Source organism: Penicillium digitatum, chromosome 4 (assembly GCF_016767815.1).
Source record: "Penicillium digitatum chromosome 4, complete sequence".
Taxonomy (NCBI): domain Eukaryota; kingdom Fungi; phylum Ascomycota; class Eurotiomycetes; order Eurotiales; family Aspergillaceae; genus Penicillium; species Penicillium digitatum.
In genome coordinates, this window is record NC_089387.1 from 1,028,025 (window position 1) to 1,046,993 (window position 18,969).

The 18,969-nt window shown below is 45.1% G+C and overlaps 4 protein-coding genes and 4 non-coding genes across 8 annotated transcripts; 2 read left to right on the forward strand and 6 right to left on the reverse strand.

The window, feature by feature from the left end:
* Window positions 1–1,249: 1,249 nt before the first annotated feature.
* On the reverse strand, window positions 1,250–4,596 carry Pdw03_0340 (Oligopeptide transporter OPT superfamily; the record flags this gene model as incomplete). Its single annotated transcript, XM_066099570.1, has 10 exons — window positions 1,250–1,290; window positions 1,375–1,476; window positions 1,532–1,624; window positions 1,892–2,213; window positions 2,275–2,564; window positions 2,626–2,803; window positions 2,866–3,411; window positions 3,488–3,604; window positions 3,703–4,263; window positions 4,318–4,596. 10 exons carry the CDS (start codon window positions 4,594–4,596, stop codon window positions 1,250–1,252), a joined length of 2,529 nt encoding a protein of 842 aa, XP_065957297.1.
* Window positions 4,597–6,270: 1,674 nt separating this feature from the next.
* On the forward strand, window positions 6,271–6,386 carry Pdw03_rRNA5. The gene has a single exon (XR_010715646.1). It is a non-coding gene; the product is annotated as a 5S ribosomal RNA (ribosomal RNA).
* A 1,549-nt stretch (window positions 6,387–7,935) lies between these two features.
* Window positions 7,936–8,051, reverse strand: Pdw03_rRNA15. The gene has a single exon (XR_010715611.1). It is a non-coding gene; the product is annotated as a 5S ribosomal RNA (ribosomal RNA).
* A 2,432-nt stretch (window positions 8,052–10,483) lies between these two features.
* Window positions 10,484–10,599, reverse strand: Pdw03_rRNA7. Its single transcript, XR_010715648.1, has one exon. It is a non-coding gene; the product is annotated as a 5S ribosomal RNA (ribosomal RNA).
* A 1,063-nt stretch (window positions 10,600–11,662) lies between these two features.
* Window positions 11,663–11,778, forward strand: Pdw03_rRNA25. The gene has a single exon (XR_010715621.1). It is a non-coding gene; the product is annotated as a 5S ribosomal RNA (ribosomal RNA).
* A 2,550-nt stretch (window positions 11,779–14,328) lies between these two features.
* Pdw03_0341 (FabG, Dehydrogenase with different specificities (related to short-chain alcohol dehydrogenase)) lies at window positions 14,329–14,959 on the reverse strand (the record flags this gene model as incomplete). Its single annotated transcript, XM_066099571.1, has 3 exons — window positions 14,329–14,703; window positions 14,758–14,890; window positions 14,943–14,959. 3 exons carry the CDS (start codon window positions 14,957–14,959, stop codon window positions 14,329–14,331), a joined length of 525 nt encoding a protein of 174 aa, XP_065957298.1.
* A 253-nt stretch (window positions 14,960–15,212) lies between these two features.
* Window positions 15,213–15,834, reverse strand: Pdw03_0342 (uncharacterized protein; the record flags this gene model as incomplete). The annotated part of the gene is made up of 5 exons (XM_066099572.1): window positions 15,213–15,244; window positions 15,306–15,364; window positions 15,427–15,522; window positions 15,646–15,716; window positions 15,778–15,834. The coding sequence occupies 5 exons, from the start codon at window positions 15,832–15,834 to the stop codon at window positions 15,213–15,215; spliced, it is 315 nt and encodes a 104-aa protein (XP_065957299.1).
* Window positions 15,835–17,896: 2,062 nt separating this feature from the next.
* Pdw03_0343 (Zinc finger, C2H2) lies at window positions 17,897–18,212 on the reverse strand (the record flags this gene model as incomplete). Its single annotated transcript, XM_066099573.1, has 2 exons — window positions 17,897–17,918; window positions 17,977–18,212. The coding sequence occupies 2 exons, from the start codon at window positions 18,210–18,212 to the stop codon at window positions 17,897–17,899; spliced, it is 258 nt and encodes an 85-aa protein (XP_065957300.1).
* Window positions 18,213–18,969: the final 757 nt, after the last annotated feature.

Here is an 18,969-nt window from a genome sequence, read left to right on the forward strand (position 1 = left end):
TAGTCAATGGTATAACTATAACATTAAAAACACATGAACCGATATATACGGTTGTAGGTTGACCCAACGTCTCTGTCAGGCCACACATGATCAACATGTACGTCGGAAGGGCAGAGACCCAAGTATTAGCAATTTCTCGCGTTTAGGGCTCTCCAACTAAAAAGACCTGCGTAGCACATGTTCTCTTTGTTGAAGGTTGGAAACCGAGTTTGAAATTGAGGTAGCCTCACTGCACGTATATTTGGGAAATCAGTTGGATTCAGTATACGAGCGAAAGAGGGTGTCAATAGAGTGACATCCGCATGCTTTAGATTAGCAGCCGGATCTTTCAAATCGTTCAAAACTAGAATTCCACCATAGGTAAGAGCAGCAAATTTTTTCATGAATGCTGCCGTCACAAGAAGAAGACGTCACTTGAGCAACCTTGCGGCTTGGCTTTACCTTCATTCGGCCCTCATAGTCTCTTTAAAATGCTACAATCCCCATATGAGCGCATAGCACCCCTTTAGGGAGGCCAGTAGAGCCACTGGTAAAGCAAACATAAGCGCTATCTTCGGGTCGCGAACCGTTACGTCAGCCCATTATTTACATCCCCATGGCGAGTATCTCGTTCCCTGAGTAGCATGTCTGACAATAAGGTGGGTTAGAGCTTTGGGAAGCATTACCCATAGTTAGAAATACATGAGCAATGAATATAGAACTAAACGAGCTGCGGAATGCAGGAGGGGAACTGGGGTCAATTGGACAGTAAATGCCTTGGGCTTTTATTACCCTCACTATTCCAAAATCCGGTACAAGGAATCTCGGGGCATTCCCTTGAGGTTATCAGAATAGCCTCACTATTGCTGTGGTTGAGCAGGAGAATCTTATATGTTATAGACTAGGTGCAGATACATTTTCATGATGCAAGATACCTGTGGAGCTTTACATGGAGATTTTAAAAAGAGTAGGCTGCCCTAGTGACATTCAAGCCTAGTCAGGATAGGACGGGCTGTCTTACTCAGGAAAGAGAAGCACGCTTTCCCTACGTATTTCCTTGGGTCCTTTCTCAGCAACGATACGAGCAATCGAGTGCACATGCCGAGAGGCGATCTCAAACATATCATGCTGCATCTGGTCCCACAGATGGAAAATGTTGCCAGATCGGGAAAATTTTTCATAGGCATCGTCATCCTCCAGGGTCGGCATTTCTAGTCGAGTAATACAGTACTGCGCTATCATCAAACCCTCCGATTTGGCGGTCCTCTCACTATTCTTTGTACGCTGGGCTTGCGGGACTAGTAGTCCAGCCTGGAGGAACGGTAAAATGGCAAAGACATGTTAATTTGGCTACTTACTCAACTCAACCCTGGACGGCAACTGGGATGTTCTTACTGATGATGGGGAGGCAAACTAAGCGGGCGACTTGGTTAACGACATGATGGGTGAGCCGTTGGGCGACTTGGTGAGTGAAGTCGACCCAGGTGTGATGCCAGTCTAGAGAGAAATCAGCGACATGGCGTGAGCCACTCTTATGGTTCGGTATACCCACAAGTAAAGTGTAGGTCTTGGATGGATCCATGTTGGTAGCAGATTGTGTATAGAGAGAGGCGGAGGTGAATGATGAGATATAGGCCGAGATGGACTGATGGGAAGACAATTCAAAATGGGGCTCTCTAGTCTTGCTGGGGATATCACGATGAATTTTAATGAATAGAATTATATGCAAAAATGGATGTGATCCAGATTCACGTGGATGCCAAGAAGCTTAATAATTATGTCCTTCTGCCTCGGACTCAGGCATCAGTCATCAGTCATGTGGCCATGTACCACTCACACTTCCAGGCCCAAATTTCTCCGTGGATTGAACTGCCGTGTCATCCGACTTCCTTTCCTCATTCTGCTACAGGACACCAATCATAGTTTCCATTCTCGTTGTTTCCCCACCATGACGGGAATGGGTGCGATTTTCCACCAGCTCCGAAAACAGCAAATGAGAGGATGAAGAGAACCGTCAGACTGGCGCCATCAAAGGCTCCCGTAATCAGATACGAATAATCCCTGAAAACCCGCGGCCGGTAGTTCCGGAGATAATACTGAACGTAGAACCCGGCAGCCATCCAGGTGAAGAGGACGCAGGTCTGGCTTTGGTTGTAGGGAATGAAACCAGCATACTGGATGTACTGCGGTAAATTAATTTCCGAGACATCGAGCTTTCCAATCTTGGGCACAAACTGAACGTTAAACAAGCATCAGCTTCAGAATAAAATAGAAAAGGGCGGTGGGATTACTCACTTGATAAAAGATTCGGTGAATAACCACAGCAGCAGCGCCAGCGGCCAAACCAACAGGTACAGCCCCATATGGGGTACCGACCTTATAGATGTACGGAGCCAGAGCCCATGATGCGGCATTGGTGTTGTAAGATTGTATACCTGCACCACTCCAAGAGGAGTTTCCATTGCCACTGATGAGAAGCTCTCGGTTACTTGTCACAATAGAGATCATGATGGCATAGTTGATGAAGCCACCAAGAACGGTTCCATAGATTTGTGTTAGGAACATGATGCGGGGAGGGATCTTGACTAAACGAAAAGTTAGCAACATAAGACAACTCTGAACGCAAAGAACGACGGAGATGCTCACGATATTCGCCCATCTTCAGATCACTGGAGAGATTAACCGCATTTGAAATGACGTTATGCGACCAAGCAGCGAAGTACATGTTACCGACCGGGCGTCCAGGAAGGATAAGTCCAGCCAGCATTTTTGACAAATTGTTGGTAGCAATACCATTACCGTAGCGAGAATACAGGATGACACTCTGTAGCACGGTCATAGTCAGCGTCACCGCAAGAAGATCGGATTCGAGGAAATTTGACTCACAAATGGAGCGAGGATGCATCCTAGCAGCAGTGAGATTACGTATGCCCAAGGTGTTAAGGTGATGTTCTCTTTCACAGTCACAATGATGCCAAGAATAAAGCTGACAACAAGCACGAAGATATACCACCACCACGGAGCCTCTTTATAATGCTTGGCCATATGCGAATGGTGTAGGTCATCGTATCTACCCTCTCTCGCGCTTTTGTAGGCCCGCCGGATATCTTTGCCCCAAAAGAGGATACAATGAGCGATCAGGGCTCCCATTGCTGCGTTGGCCATAAACATCGCGAATGCGAACGTGCCAGTGAGCCTTGGTAAGCCATATTTAACCAAGGCGGTCTTGTCAAGGACACCACCGGGGAAAACGTTGTCCAAGGGGTATGCGGTGCCGTTATTCATGAGCATTCTCGTCGACATGAAGGGAAGGTCTCGTGAGTTCCAGCCATTGCCGTAATATATGCCTATCATAATTATAAAGCAGGAAAAGAGTCCAGCGGCCTGATGAACTTGGAGTTTAAGAGGAAGCGAGGTTTGGAAAGATGTGAGCTGCTTCTGTTAGATGACTTGCTCGAGCAACGTGGGGGGATTAGATTGGGTTTAGAGGGGGGGGGGACCATCTCACATATTGCCAATCAAATGAAAATGAGAATAGACCAAGACCCTGATTGTTGGTGGCTCCACCAAAGATATTGTTGAGGATAGCAGCTTTTTCGCCAGTAGCTTTTTGTGCAGCCAGACACTACAAAGCCTGAAGTCAACAACTATAATCCTCAAAAAAGGTTCCAAAATTAAAAGCCTTTGTCCGAATAGATCGTGACGGCATTGAAAACCACATACCGGAATAGAAACAGAGTTTAGCCATGGAAAGATGTAGGCGGGAATGGTCTCGTATAGCGACATGCCAGTGAATGCATACCAAAAGTATCTGAGTGGTTTCGAGTTCTTGACTTCCTGCCAGTGAAGTCCTTGGAGCGTCTTAACTGTAGGCAAATTACTCCAGTAGACAGCCTCGGTGTGCCAGACAGCGATTGGGCGCAGAATTCCACAGATTCCGTAGCCAAAAAGACCGATAGAGATCATACTCAAGATCACCGTAGCCGCGCTCAGGGGAAGATTGTAGAATAGATCCTGCGCTGCAAAGACCTGTGAGGTAGGCGCCGCGTTCGAGGCCGATGTAGCAGTGATCGAACAGATCGCGTGCTCTTTGAGAGTCCATGGCCCGCTATTGAGGAATTTCATCACCGTGATCCACAAAGGTAGCTTTCCCTGGCCACCTTTTGCCCTCCAGCGAGCTTCGAATTTGTCGCCACGGGGAAGGAATTTAGCCCAGGCATTGCCGACGAAGTAGGAGATGAGCACAATGAAGGTTCCCTGAATCGTCACCAGGGTCGGTTTGAACTATCGATCGATCCATTAGTCTCTATGCGGGAAATCAACGAAAATGGAAAGTACCTGGTAAATCTGGTTCATCACAGCCTGGAAACACGCCAGGCCAGAAGCAAGTAATATGCTGCGGAAAGTCAAGACATTATCAAAGTCGTCTCGAAGAGACAACAGATGAATCGCTGCGTCAGCACCGGTAATGATCACCGCATCTGGATTGCTGTCCACATTCTCTTTCGCAAGTCCAAGCTCATCTTTGGTAGAGAGCACAGTAGCAGCGGTCTTTTCACCGATGGCTTCCTGGCTCGCCACCGAGATATCACTGGTCTCTACACGGGACTCAGGCATGCTTGGGGAGATGGCTGTGAAGTTAATCGCGCCTGCTTTTTTTTTTTTTTCCTAGGCCCTCCGGACTTCTTATAATCCAACCTCTGAGAAAGTACATTCTAATCGGAGCATTGGGGCAACTATTTGCATGATACCATGCAGCCTTAAAATGAGCCACTGCACTTGAGGCGATACAATCTTATTTTGTCTCATGCCACAATAATTTAATTAAGCTCTGTATAGATTTTTTGCGAGTTCCTTATTTGGCCCTGATGGTAACATTTCCCTCTAAGATGTTAACATACCAGCCCCGGAGAGCTCGGACCCATTGACTTCCCATTGTGGGTTCCTTACCACGCACTATTATCATTATCATGGAAATTGGTTTGAACAGTCTTCCCTGTTGGGATTGTTGAAATCAAAGAACGCCACTTTCGACGCAGACCCCGAAAAAGCGTATCTGATATTCTTGAGGATGTATTTTGTATATGCAGTGTGGCTCTTTTAGATCAGGCGAGAGGGCCTGAGAACCCCCCCCCCCCCCCCCCCCCGGCCACGATCCGTAGCCACTTGGCAATCGGACTTCCGGCGGAACCCCGAATCGCCCGTAACTCAGGTCGTAGGTTTTCACTTTTCTTCTGGATGTTCGACCGGATTTGCATCTAATCCTTCCGGGGTTTGTGCCGCCGATTCGTTACGAGGAGAGCAGGCTGTTTTGTTTTGTTTTTTTTTTCTTTTGCTCTCTTCCTTTTCCCCTCTTTCGTCCTCCCCCCCTCTGTTCAAGCCAACAGCACGTGCATGTAACTTTCTCTAATGGTCGCAGGGTACACTTCCCGACTCTGTCAAATTATCGTTAGAGTGAAATTCAAGTCAGGTCGGATCAAGTTCACAGTCAAAGAGAAGGGCTATAGGATATCTTTTCTAGGCAAGGAATACGACCAAGCCTATCTTCCAAAATGAATTCAATAGGCTAAGTACGATGACCTTTGATTAAGCGTGCTATTAAGGATTAGACCATCGCCTTAGGTTACATTTGGCGAAACTCTGAAACGACAGCACAGGTCAGTGGAGCTCTGTCCCTAGAGGCTATCGGTCTAGTGTATTCCCATCAAGGTGCACTTGTTGGTACTTGTTACCGCCAAGCCCCGAGCGCAGACCCCACCCACGAGCCGCGGGGGATTACTTGTGGGAAACCCAAGAGAGTTTATAGGGAGGGTAAACTAGGTATGCATGATAAATATATCTATGTAAGCTCATTGAAGCGGAATCAAAATCTCTCCTTATTCATCCTCCTAGAGATATGGTTCAACTCTCTTCTCTGGAGCTCCGTATCTTAATGCACACCAGAAATGTTTGACAGAGATCTATGGTTTCAACACTGGATGGAATTACCAATAGATAGGGCATGAAAAACATTCCGAGTTCTCTCGGACTGGCTAAAATGACAAAATCCGCTCCTTTTCCAGTCTAGGCAAACTAAGAAAACTTAATATAACATACAATTTGCATGGACTGCGCTATTGTCGTGGTCTAGAATTTTTTTTTTTCCCGGGTGCTCTACCTTATTTCCATACATAGATTGCACCATGGGTTTCGATAGAGGGTTGGGTGCACTTACCTTTCCATATTATCACACACTACCTACACCCATCCTTTGGTCCCATATAGTCCTCTTCCACACGGAACCTGACACATACGACCATAGGGTGTGGAAAACAGGGCTTCCCGTCCGCTCAGCCGTACTTAAGCCACACGCCGGTGAGTTAGTAGTTGGGTGGGTGACCACCAGCGAATCCTCACTGTTGTATGTTTTTATTCCTTTCTTTTTTGTTCTTCGTTTATCTAGCTCACAACTGCTGCTGTGGATGAGTAATGTCGTCGAAGAAACAAAGAGAAGTCCGTCAACCTAAATCTGACTGGAAGGAATTTATAGAAAGTGGATTCTGTTGAGTTTACAGAATTTCCTTTTGAAGTTTAACGTGTTGTTAAATTTAGATCTGTCTTGAGCTTGTGTAAGTGTTTATAATCCTTTTGTGATTAATACAAGAGAGAAAGGAGAGTAGTAATAGATGATTGCAGGTACTCTTATTATAGTAAGACTTCTAGACCAGCAAAGTAACTGCGGATGATAGGAAAGGTAATATAAAGTACTGTTATATAAAAAATAGCAATCTTTGACTTGAGGACTACGTTGAGGATTTAGAAAGAAATAGGGTCCTCACCGAGGGATGGCTAGCAACCTAAATTGCCACATAGATTGGCGAGCTGGTCAGTTTTTGGCGCTCGGCAGAGAGGAAAATCAATCGCCTTAGAAGCGATTAAGTTAGAATAAAAGAAATAATACAATTATATAAAGCTAGGCTCTCTAGGTCTTCGCTTTATTCCCTTTTTTCCCCATTGAAAATCCCCCCTAGTGGTTAGGGATAATCAAAATAAAGTGACCTTAATTAATCAGTAGATATAGCCCGAGTGCAAAATCAGATCTCTGCAACTATCGTGAAAGCCTATTGATACGCGTTTGAAGTGTTGACCGTTCATTCCAAACCACGTTATTGTGTCTAACTTTCAGATTTTCACAAGGCGTTCTACCCTTACAACGGCAATCTGGGATAGGATAACTAAAATACAGCGAATATCAAAAAGAAAGGGAAAAATCTTCACTCGTATGATAGGTTTAGAATTAATCCAAGTTGGGAAGCCAGCGTCATCCTCCTTCCTAACCAGTAGTTCAGTTAGGTTAGAGAGGTAGATGACTACGACCTGATGTCTTCATCATAAACTAGCTTCGTGAAATAGATCGGATAGCAAAGCCCACAGATCGGAAGATATACTTCAATGAAATTTACGCTATGATGTTCCCTATGCTTCTATCATCCCCGATAACTCTGGTAAGAGATCAAATGTATTATGGCGGAACTTCGTGTCTAACACATTCAACCTTCCCTCTGAGAAGCTTGCTTATCCCTTGCAGTAGCTTTAGTATACTAAGCATCGGATTTCAAAATTCAAACCTCCGAAAAAATCCATACTCTTCTAGGTGATAATTCAGTATCTACATCACGTGTTATACATTTATCCTCTCCATAAACAAGGAGGCTGTTATACCGCGGAGAACCTTAGCACAAGGCGATCGATGCCTAAGAGGCTCGGAGTCGAGTCAAGAGAAAGGCGTGGAGGTCTATCGGCAACAAGTACTGTCTAGAGGGCGCAAGTTATTTCGATCAACCAGATTACTTCTTCATTGAAGTGTGACTCCTATGGTAGAATAAGTGTTAGCATGATAGATCAAGACACGCCAATTAAAATGCCATAGCGGCATTGTGAGCTAGATAAACGAAGAACAAAAAAGAAAGGAATAAAAACATACAACAGTGAGGATTCGCTGGTGGTCACCCACCCAACTACTAACTCACCGGCGTGTGGCTTAAGTACGGCTGAGCGGACGGGAAGCCCTGTTTTCCACACCCTATGGTCGTATGTGTCAGGTTTCGTGTGGAAGAGAACTATGTGGGACAAAAAAAGGTGGGTGTAGGTAGTGTGTGATAATATGGAAAGGTAAGTGCACTATAAACAGGGTGAGAATCACCCAAGTCGTGCGACCACCTACACTGACCCTCTCACCTGAACTATAAGATCGTACGCACATATGGTAATCATCTCGATGGTATTGGGACAAAAAGGTGGATACTAGGAACATGTTAGTCTTATCAGTATGGCTTCTAGGTAGTTGCATAGGAGCATCGCAATGTTTGCGTTTGACGACATCGAAAGGCAAGTATATGATACGCTCGAAGTAGTACACATAATACTGCTTACTCATCTCCAGATGTATTCGGCTTTAACTATTCAAAGCAGGTACTATAAATAGTTCTTGCATCAAGCTATCTCAACTAAATACATGATTTATTATATTGTGATTGATTATTTATTTAACTGAACTACAATCTAATATAACAAATTGATTCTTTATTTAACGATAAAGATACAAATTAGTTAATTAGTGTAGATTATTTAGCAAAACAAAAAGAGTTAATTCAATTCGACCTGAAAACATCCCCAAAATTATGCGGCAAACTCCATCACGATGGCTATACTATGTGACTTGATTCTGAGATAGAATCTGCTATATTTGCGATACCTAAAGTAATTCTTGTCGCATCTGCATTGTTAGCAACTGCTTTACTACTTCAGTGGGGGCGTCCAGAGTAACGTGAGCTTCTACTGCAAAAAGAATGATGGAGGCAAGCCTGCTTTGCTGAAAGCATCTTCACAGGAATGTATTGAAGAAGAGTCTCTAGTTGCTCGCAGCGAGCACTCTCAAGTTCGGCAGATAGAGGGGTGCCGGGCCGCTTCCACCGGGGGAAGCTGCCTTTGTAGTCGGGGAGCGCAGTGACACCGGGCCAGCTCTCTTTATCGGGAGTACCAAGATGACTAATTGAATGAGCAAATCTCATTGTTTTAACTAGTAAAAATTCCTTAATCTCCGAGCTGGCAGGGAGGAGAGCCTTGCAAGTGCATATATAAGAGAGATGGTAGGCTGTCTACAAATGAGGTTGTAGATAAAACTGGGAAATCTCTGTATGCGTGAAGAAGAGAGAAAAAGATCTACAGGATGGAGGACTAAATGCTAAGAGCTTAAGCATGTGACTGTCTTAAAACAATGAGTTAGCAAAAAAAGCCCTTTATAAAACACATATCGACGCTGGTGGAAAAAGTAGAATTTCCGGGGAAGGATACCATAAATTTGCCCTTCGCTAACTTTATGTTTTTCTTATAATTTCCGTGGTGAAAGTGACACTTGGGACTCCCAATCTCAATCAGCAGAATATTGGAAAGATCCGAGGTAACGGAAGAGATTCAGGAAGAAGTGGGTTAGTTTAGAAAAGCTGGAAAAGGCGGCTGGGTTTATAAACCTACATACCCGTAGTAACACTCGGCATGTTGTTATGGCGAATGCGCTGCAATATCAACAGCACACATTTTTGGTAAGATTACCTGCTTGTGAACTGCACACTGATTGGGCTTACGTGGAAATTTGTCGCTCATATGGCCACTGTTTCCACCTGCCCCGCCACTGACAGTTCTCTTTTTTTGCGCTGCTATAACTGGGGGTTGCCACTGTTTCGATTGCTTCCTCGCTGTATGGCATGACTATCTCAAATGGGTCTGTAGTGATAGGGGAAAATTGATAGAATAGTACTTGGTGGATAGAAAGTCTAGTGGCTCTCTTTTTCATCAAGCATGGTAATCTTTAAAAACAAGTTTTGGACTAGAATCTGAAGAAACACTACAACTAGGTATCACCAGCGACAAGGAAATTTACCAAGGTGCTTAACGAAAGATTGCCTTATTGTTCGCGTCCTTTTCGTATTCACTGGAGGAAGACTCTGACGGTGAGTGTAAAATTCCTCTAAATATCTTTTTTTTTCACACTCGCGCAAGTATGATATAGAGAAAGCTGTTCCAATGTCACAATAAATATGCATAAAGAATCTCTGATGGTTGGAATGTTAGCTTTAATAGCTGCTTTTGAAATCGAGTGGCTACTCACTCAAAGTACCACAGCCAATTTAGCGAATGCAAACAATACTCTTTCCGCCATCCCATGTAACCCTGTTCCTAATCTTCATCTTGAAGGTGTTGTGTGGAGTATCGATGACTGTGTTATCCTCTCCTACAACAAAAGCAGAAGAAGCAAACACAATCGCTTCGCCAGTCCGAAGACTAGCAATCCGGTGTAGCGATACTTAACAGACAATATAAAGACCTTCCACAAGGTTGTGCACAGCTCGTGACCAAGATACTGCTAGCTAAATTTTTTGCGTTCGATCTAGCCTAAAATCTCGCTCAACAATTCACCCATGTCCCCAATTAGGTTAGCTGCAAAAAGGCAAAAAGACCACGAAAAAACATACAACAGTGAGGATTCGCTGGTGGTCACCCACCCAACTACTAACTCACCGGCGTGTGGCTTAAGTACGGCTGAGCGGACGGGAAGCCCTGTTTTCCACACCCTGTGGTCGTATGTACTATCCTTTGCAGAAATGAGATTGTTAACCTACACATGACAAATCTGAAATCACCACTTGTGCACAAGGTGCTCAGTGACCTTTAGATCAGGTTTATATCGTTTCCCAGGGGCCCAGGGGAAACTACGACTGGTGGTACAACGGTTTTGTCCGTAAGAAGATGCTGATTAAGGATTTGAGAGACTAGAAAATGCAAGTGAAACGAAGATTCCCTGCTAATCCAAGCCATAGTTGAAAGAAAGATCTAAACAGACTTACTTGGGACAGTCAGTTTAGGAGCTCCGGATATCGCTGCGAGTTATGTCGGTCTATAAATAGGTACATGTTGGTTGTTGTTAGGATATTGCATTCGACATTTTGGTTGAACTTTCTCGATATGCATAGCAATGATGGTAGTTTAAGATTCATTTATGTATTGATCAACAAATCAGGCGTTGGGAACTGATAGCCAGTTTGTCATCTCATCGTGCTCCTGTAAAGTGACCTGACTTTGTAACGTCCTATTTGTCTTAAGCCTTAAGACGCGACAATCGAATAACGCGGTATTCATACAAGTATCGTTTGACGACTTCGGTCATCAAAGGAGTATAACGGTATTAGCATGAATCTTTGCCTAAAGTGATCAAAGGAGTGATAGGCCGAGTAGTACCCGCTATTAATCGTTGTCTGTTTAAGGCTTTGGAGAGATTCTTTGCCGGTCGCTACTATCAGCCAGAATTGCTAAGGTACTGTGACAAGTCCTTCTTCTATGTAGGGGGTTTTTTTGCCTACTCTTCCTTTGTAGAGATCTTTCTGTAAGTATACCGAGTATATTTAAAAGCCGGCCAAGATTTAATAGTGCCATCAAAAGTGCTCATCTCATGGACCTCCGTATGAAACAGCAACGGATTCAACTTACTGTCCACATAAGCGCCAAGATAGTGATACAGTTGCGACCTGTGTAAAGATCTCATCGGGTGTTTTTTTTTTAACCCAAGCCGTGAAGCTGTTGACCATCCCATATCTCTCGCTGTGCAATTGTTTTGACATAATGTCTTTTCCCTCAAAGAACAATACATACGACCACAGGGTGTGGAAAACAGGGCTTCCCGTCCGCTCAGCCGTACTTAAGCCACACGCCGGTGAGTTAGTAGTTGGGTGGGTGACCACCAGCGAATCCTCACTGTTGCATGTTTTTTTCGTGGTCTTTTTGATTCGTTAGGAAATCCCCTCCTGCCGCCCTACTCTTCAGTCCATTCACCCTATTCACCTGAATGCCCTGAACACCCCTGAACCGCTGACGTGTCCTTCCCCTCCCGTACTGATTTTTTCTCACACGCATGTTGTATTGATCATAACAGGCTACTTCTCGAAACGCATACGTCACAAATGTGCAAGCACATGCTCCAAAGAGAACCTCTTCTTTACTAGGTACCATCCTATCATCGGTCTTCCAAGAAACTCAGCAATTTATTTATAAGACCTTCATTACCTGCCAGATCATTTAAGCAAAAGAGTACATTTCATACAAAATACTAAGCACAAAGAGGGGAATGAGAAAGGAACAAAGGGGATTGGTTGGGACATGGGTATTTATGGGCCCCCAATATACCATGCGGTGTAAAGCGGCATAATGCAGATTAGGAAAAGACATTCCCCAACTGGGAAAATTCAACCTACAACATAGTGTTGGACACGAAGTGCAGCGGCCAGCGGCAAGAAACAAAATGCCATTGGCGTGAGCCGCCTGCACTTTGCCTTCACCTCACAAAGAAAGAACGCACACATCTCTGGTCTAATTTATTGCTTATAGATAAAGAAGGAGCTCGGTCGCATATTTTTCCGGAAATGGCAGTCTTAATCGTAATGAGATGAGGGTAAGGCATGCAGCTCTAAGTATTCTCAATAATTCCCATAGCCTAGATTTCCTTCCGTGCTAATCATGTTTGAAAGGAGGTCAGTACCATAATCTAGGCTGATTCTGGATTCAGGGTATGATCGAGAGGAATCAATCCAGTGTCATGAAATGCTTGTCAAGCGGACGTGCCTTGATGTTATTAAATTGGCTAGCTGGTCACTGGACCCACTGCGATGCCCCTCCTACAACAGTCTACCCTATAAAGATTCACCACCTCCACAGTGGCGGTACTAGCGTATAAATTATCATAGTATTTAGTATAGTATTTTACAAATTGATACTATGTTATTCTTTTAAAAAATAGGGTTCTCAACCTTTCAACTCTCCATTTCTCTCACATACAACATACAACAATTTCTCATATACAATACCACTACTATATACAACACTTAGTATATAGTAGCACCCCCCTAAGCATCAATAACCGCCTAGCACCGAGTAGGCATATTCTCAATCAGCCTATTCAAGAAATCCTCCGGTGTCACGGTGCGAACCGTGATGCTTAGTAAAAGGAAGATCACGGCACGTGATCTCCGACCTGTTTATCTTGAACTTCAGTTCTAGATCCTGTTGTAGCTCTTCGAGCTACGTCTTGTATATTAGCCTGCCCCTGCCTGTACCTGCCTGTCAATGTGAATCTGATCTGTTACGACCTGTCCCTGCCAGTCATCTCCTATCATACCGTCCTGCCAGCCCGCACCCTGACATAACCTATCTACTACGCTCCTTCTACTGTGCCTCTCCTGTAGAACGGGTAGACTTCCGCAAAGCTCGAAAAGTTCAAAAAGGGTCGGGTTTCGGGCTTTTCGAGCTTTTCGAGCTTTGCGGAAGTCTAAGAACGGGGCCTTTGTAGGTCCTTTTGACCCTTTCTCCGCGACTATAAGCCCTAGAGGCGACAACATGACGAATACCCGATACGGTATCCTCAACAAAGTCTTTTGGCACCCGCCAATCACACACCTGGACCCCCCGGGACCCTCACCCCATGATGGCCGGCTCACACGTCGGAGACAGCCGTCACCAACTGGCTACTCAGCCCTCGCATTTACGAATGCATGAACTGCAATCTGTGGAGAAAGATCTTCGTATAATAGAAACCATAGCATTGCACATCTTAATACCCCCATGGGAGGTCGCAGGAGCAAGCTTTCGCTTGCTCCCTGCCGGACGTTAATTAAATCTACCTACCTACCTACCTACCTGCCTGCCTAGCGGAAAGGGATCGAGCATACGGTATCTAGAAACAGACTCGTCGACAAAACAACACCGGCGAGTTTCTCTGGCCTACACCGAGTGCCAGAAAAGAAATTCCAAGGTTCGAAAGAACGTTCCTCCATTCAAGGATGGAACTAACCCAGTGTAGTGCTCTGGTACGATCCCATGCACGAAATGTACGTCCGAAGCTCGCCAGTGCTTCTATAATCCAGCTGGTGATCGGAGACGCAAGGCTCATACCGCCGAGTTGTTAAACTCCCGTGTTGCCCTTTACCGAATGGCTGCAAAGCTGCGCTCTGGAACACCGGAGGAGATATCACGGTTGATTTGGAGGATCCCAAACCTGCCAACAGATCAAGATGCAGTCAATCATCTTGTTGACGGATGCTTATTACATGAAAACCTAGAGATTCATTAGAATGAACTGGTTGCAGAACGAGCCACATCTAACATCAAGGGAGAGAAAGCATTGCAGGTCAAAATTGGGTCAATGTTATTTAATTATCAACGAATTAGTTATCACCCGGTTGACCTTCATACATAATTGTAGGACCAGGAATCATCCCCATTCAATGAAAGGCAGCTGAGCCCCTCATTTAGCGCAACATAAGCTTAAGGCAGTTCACCTTTCGAATCTGCAGACGAAGAGCTTGGAAAATAGTCGCTACTTTGACGCCCACGTTTACTTTCTCTTTTCCTCTCGATAGATCCCTCGTCTTCCGAGCTTAGTTGTTCAGGGGGAGTTTGAGGTCGACGCCGCTTTAAAGCGCCGGGTCGTATTCGATTAATTGAGCCTCGCTGTTTCGTCTGTGCCTGCTGCCGTACTTCGGCGCTTGAGAGAAAATCACAAAGCTGCTTCGATGTTATAAGTATCTCACGGTCGAGATCTTCCACGTGCCCTCGTGCGAGTTCCTCCGTTGCGAAGTCCCTAAGCGATAGTCGTAGCACTGTTCCTTCAGTTGGAAGTCCAGAGTCTGTCCGAAAGGGCTGTTCAATAATTAGCACCCGAGTATTGGATGTCTTACCCGGAACGGACTATACCTGTGCTTCTATAACTGTGGTCGCCCGAAACTCCTCCACGCCATTTACTATTGCATATTCCGGTCGCCATATAGTAATTGTCGCTCTATTAGAGCCTTCATAATCGATATCTAAGGCAACCACCGCGTTCACACTCCCATCGGTGTTTAGAATATACTCATCCGCTAGGTGGGAGATACGCCTACTCTTTTGTGAATAGCATACCTCCACGATTACACCTGGGTAAAGCGCCTGGCGATGCCCGAACGATGCATCCGGTTCTCGTCTAGAATAAGTATGTTTACCATCCTTTGTGTCTTCGGGTATCAAGATTCGGGATGTGGCAAAATGCTCGACCTGCTTGGCGAAATCGGCGAGAGGTCCGTCGTTGTTCTGGAATTGCCTCAATTGTCTTGATATTTCATCGACTATTCTTGCACAAAATGTATCATGGACAGGACTTGGCATTCGGATTGTCAGGCAGTCGCGGCAGGGATCGTAATCGTATCTGTATTGAATTCACTTAAGCACACACGCTATTCAACATTGAGAAGAATTGGAGTACTCACCGTACTTTGTCTTCAACGTAATTTCGAAGGGATTCGTCAGCATCAAGCACACGCAAGATCTGTGTGTAGTCGTCTGGTTTGAGTCGACCCTCCCACCAAAATCTTGGCCGGTGACTCGCACGATGGAGACGAAAATGATTTACCACGCTTTGGGCACTTCTCGACAAGGGTTTCTGCACCGTAGGCGGTGGTGTAAGAGGGGGATCCAGGAAACTTCCTGGTGGGGTGATGCCAGCTGCCATGGGACATGAACCAAAAAGTTCAGATTGGAATAATGGGGGTAGTTTGTTTATGCCGCAACGAGAGGGGATGAACTAGATGATCACGTGATAAAGACAACCAAATGATTGGCCAGCTTGTGTATGCGGTCAATAGTTGGGTGGGTGCCAGCGCCACTTTAGCGTCGCGCGACTGGGTGAGAAGCTAGGTGAGAATCATCCTACAACATAGGTAGCGCAATGCCCGCACTGACCTCCTCACGTGAGACGGAGCGCAATGTGATTTGATTACAAGTGAGCTTGAAACGCATCGACCCTTGGCATATGCACACAGCCCCAAATTTAGATACAACATTTATCTTCAGTTCAATTCGATGTTATGGTTGTTGCCTTTTATGTTGTAGACTCGCCACAGCCCTTCTGATGCGTCCATGCTGACACATGCATCCCAGTGCAAACATCACATATCAATCAAATTAACGAAACACATTTTACAGTCCGAGCTCATCTTTGTTGTCACAAGGTGTACGTTAATTGGCCCGTCCAATAATCCACGTATCTTAGCCTGCAGTGTTCCAAAAATTGTCCCTTAAAAAAATTAGCTTGTAACTACATTCTATATGATAGAAGATAAATCCGAGAATTTTTGACATGCCTAGTGTTAGAAGTCACATGACTTCTTTGTTTGCTCCTAGTACTTAGTCTAGCTAAAACCTGTAGATAGCTTCTCTCTTTAACAACGCATCCAGAGATCTCCAGTTTCATCTACAGCTTCATTTGTAGACTGAATATCATCTCTCTCACCTAGCTTAAGCTCAAGAATCCGCTGCGCCTGTTTTCCTCGGTCCAATCGACTTAGCAAAAACTGATTTTCTCCAGGGGCTAAAGAGATTCATCACATGCTCTTCATGGGCTGGGGGGAATAGCACAGCAACAATGGAGCTGATCCCGGGACTTGTCAATCATATTAACGAATCGAATATGGAAATCAAAGGAAATCAAAGCCCTGGGAATCGTCTACGAAGAACTTCGGCGTGATAGTATCCTTTGGAATGAAGAGCTCGGGCGGGCGTTAATTTATCGACTTTCACCGCTCTACATTGAGATATCGGCCCAGCTCCAGAGCGATCACGAGGAAAGAGACCTCTTTTGCGAACAGAGTCAGGGGATACAAAGCGCTTGCGCATTTTATGAGAGCAGCGGTGTTTTTCTTGCATACCAATTCCGATTCCATATTGCATCATAATGAAGCGTTTCTGCCACTACCACTGCGTGTTCCGAACTAAACCCCTTCTAAACCAAGATATGCGCACGAATCTTCTCAATATCAGTTGAATCATCCACGAAGCTGGGGAGAATATATGAATCCCGGCGGCAGAGCTTATAATCGAAACCTGATTTTTAGGAAATTGGCCATTTGCTGGATAGAATCATTGTATCCTCCTCAGATCAAATATGTGCTCGGCGCGAATATTCCCAACCTCAGTCCGGAGAATCAAGAAATGGATCAAGGACAAGATCAAACATTATTCGCGAGCTAGCTGGAACTAATCAATTAATTTACTGTATGGCGGTAAAGAAAATGGTGGTTGAAGTGAAAGCGTTAAAAAACCTTCCTATGGCGTACCATCTAATAAATGTGACGGCCCATTAGGGGTTAGTTTACCAAGGGTTCACGTGATTGCAGATTCTCACCGCAAACATAGGCGGTAAAAAGACGGCGCGGTGGTCGTCAGGTTGTCAGGTTGTCAGGTGGTATTTTACTAGTCGCTCCTAGTAGAATTGCCATTTGCTTGTCGCAGGCCGAAAGTGGCTGCCTTCCTGCAGTCCTTCCCTTTCTGCCGGTCGTACCGCACGTGAATGCTGACTGATTGATTGGTTGGCTCTCGGTGGCCCATCGGTGTGCCTTGTGGGTCACTACTGGTTGGTGACGGATAGGTCCGTAACATATAGGAGTATCGCGGCACTTGGCTAGACTCTGGCCCGATCCGCAGGGCTCCCACGATACTTATGGTGGTCGCGACACTATATTGAGCCATCAATATAGTCAAATCATTTAGGGATACACCGCTATCTTTGTTTATTTGCTTAGTTAAGAGAGGGATCTTAATCCTTAATTCTCTAACGATAAACTATCTAGCATTAGCCCTAAATAACTTAGAAATATACTAGTACTAGTATAAACCTTATTAATTGTAATCCTTGTGGCTGGTGGGAATTTAAAATTTCGTTTCTCTTTATACTAGAGGCAAATTTCCCAAAAAACCCTTCAATCGTCTCGACTATAGGCCGTTCTTCGATCCGACCGTTCCTTCCTCTTGAAAAACACTCGAGGAAAGCCCTGCAAGTTCTAATGTCCGGCGGAATGACAGCCTACGGATGTAATGTGACAAAACTAGCGATAGAGGTACGGTTTAGCGACTTGCTTCTCTGCTCCCACTGCTGAGACTTACTTATCGAAAATACGTAACGTGTCACTGTAACCAGATTCTGTTCGTGGTAGCACTGCCCGCTGGATTTTATTATTACTATACTGCCCGAAATCCACCACATTGGTCATATATTTCAATGTTGGGTCGTGCTTGGCACGTATCTTGCTCGTGACTAAGCGGGGTTGGAGTGACAAAGCGAAGCTGGAGAGAAGAAAATGGACGGGGAAAGGAAGGATACTTGTGGCTTTTTTGGTCATGATGAAAATGTACCTTTTGCTGTACGGGCAGAATATTCGGGTGAGGAATATTCAGGTGGGTGAATATCTGCCCTGAGTGTCCTGAATAGAGCGGCGAGCCGCCCACGCCCGAACCGTGGGCGCTAGGTGACCACGGTCATACTCATGCTGTTGTATGTTTTTTTCGTGGTCTTTTTGCTTCGATTTTCTCTGCAAATCCCATAGTCAAGTTGGAAGGCAACAAGCAAGATTCTCAGTCTTCATCGTTGCTGCTTCGCTTCTTGTTCACTAGTAATAGAACCATGTCCAACCTTTGACTAGCCTCACATCTCTTTTATATAGAAAGTCTTAGGAATTTAGCATCATCTACAACAAGATGCCAAATCATGGCATCGGGTCCTGGAGTGGATCCGCAGTCTCTAATGCAAAAGATCAAAGAATCGGAAAGACTCTATCCCCTCGAAGCGTGCATGAAGGGATTCTGATTCTTGACACTGACTGGAAAACTTGCTCGGGTCCAAGCTTTCTCTAGCTGAATGAACTCGCAGGATCTCGGAAGACGATGATGGCAACTGGGAGGCCTTGGTCAAACAAGGTGCCAACGAAAACGGGGTTGAAAAGTTGCATTATTTCTTCCAGGGCGCAGATGAGGACCTGAATAGCCCTACCGCACTCCTCAAGTCCTTGATATATCTCTGCTTCAGAGGCGCTCATCTCTGATCTCCCATATCGAGAAGGAATATGCCGCCTTCAGAGAGGAGCTGTTTGATAACAAGTA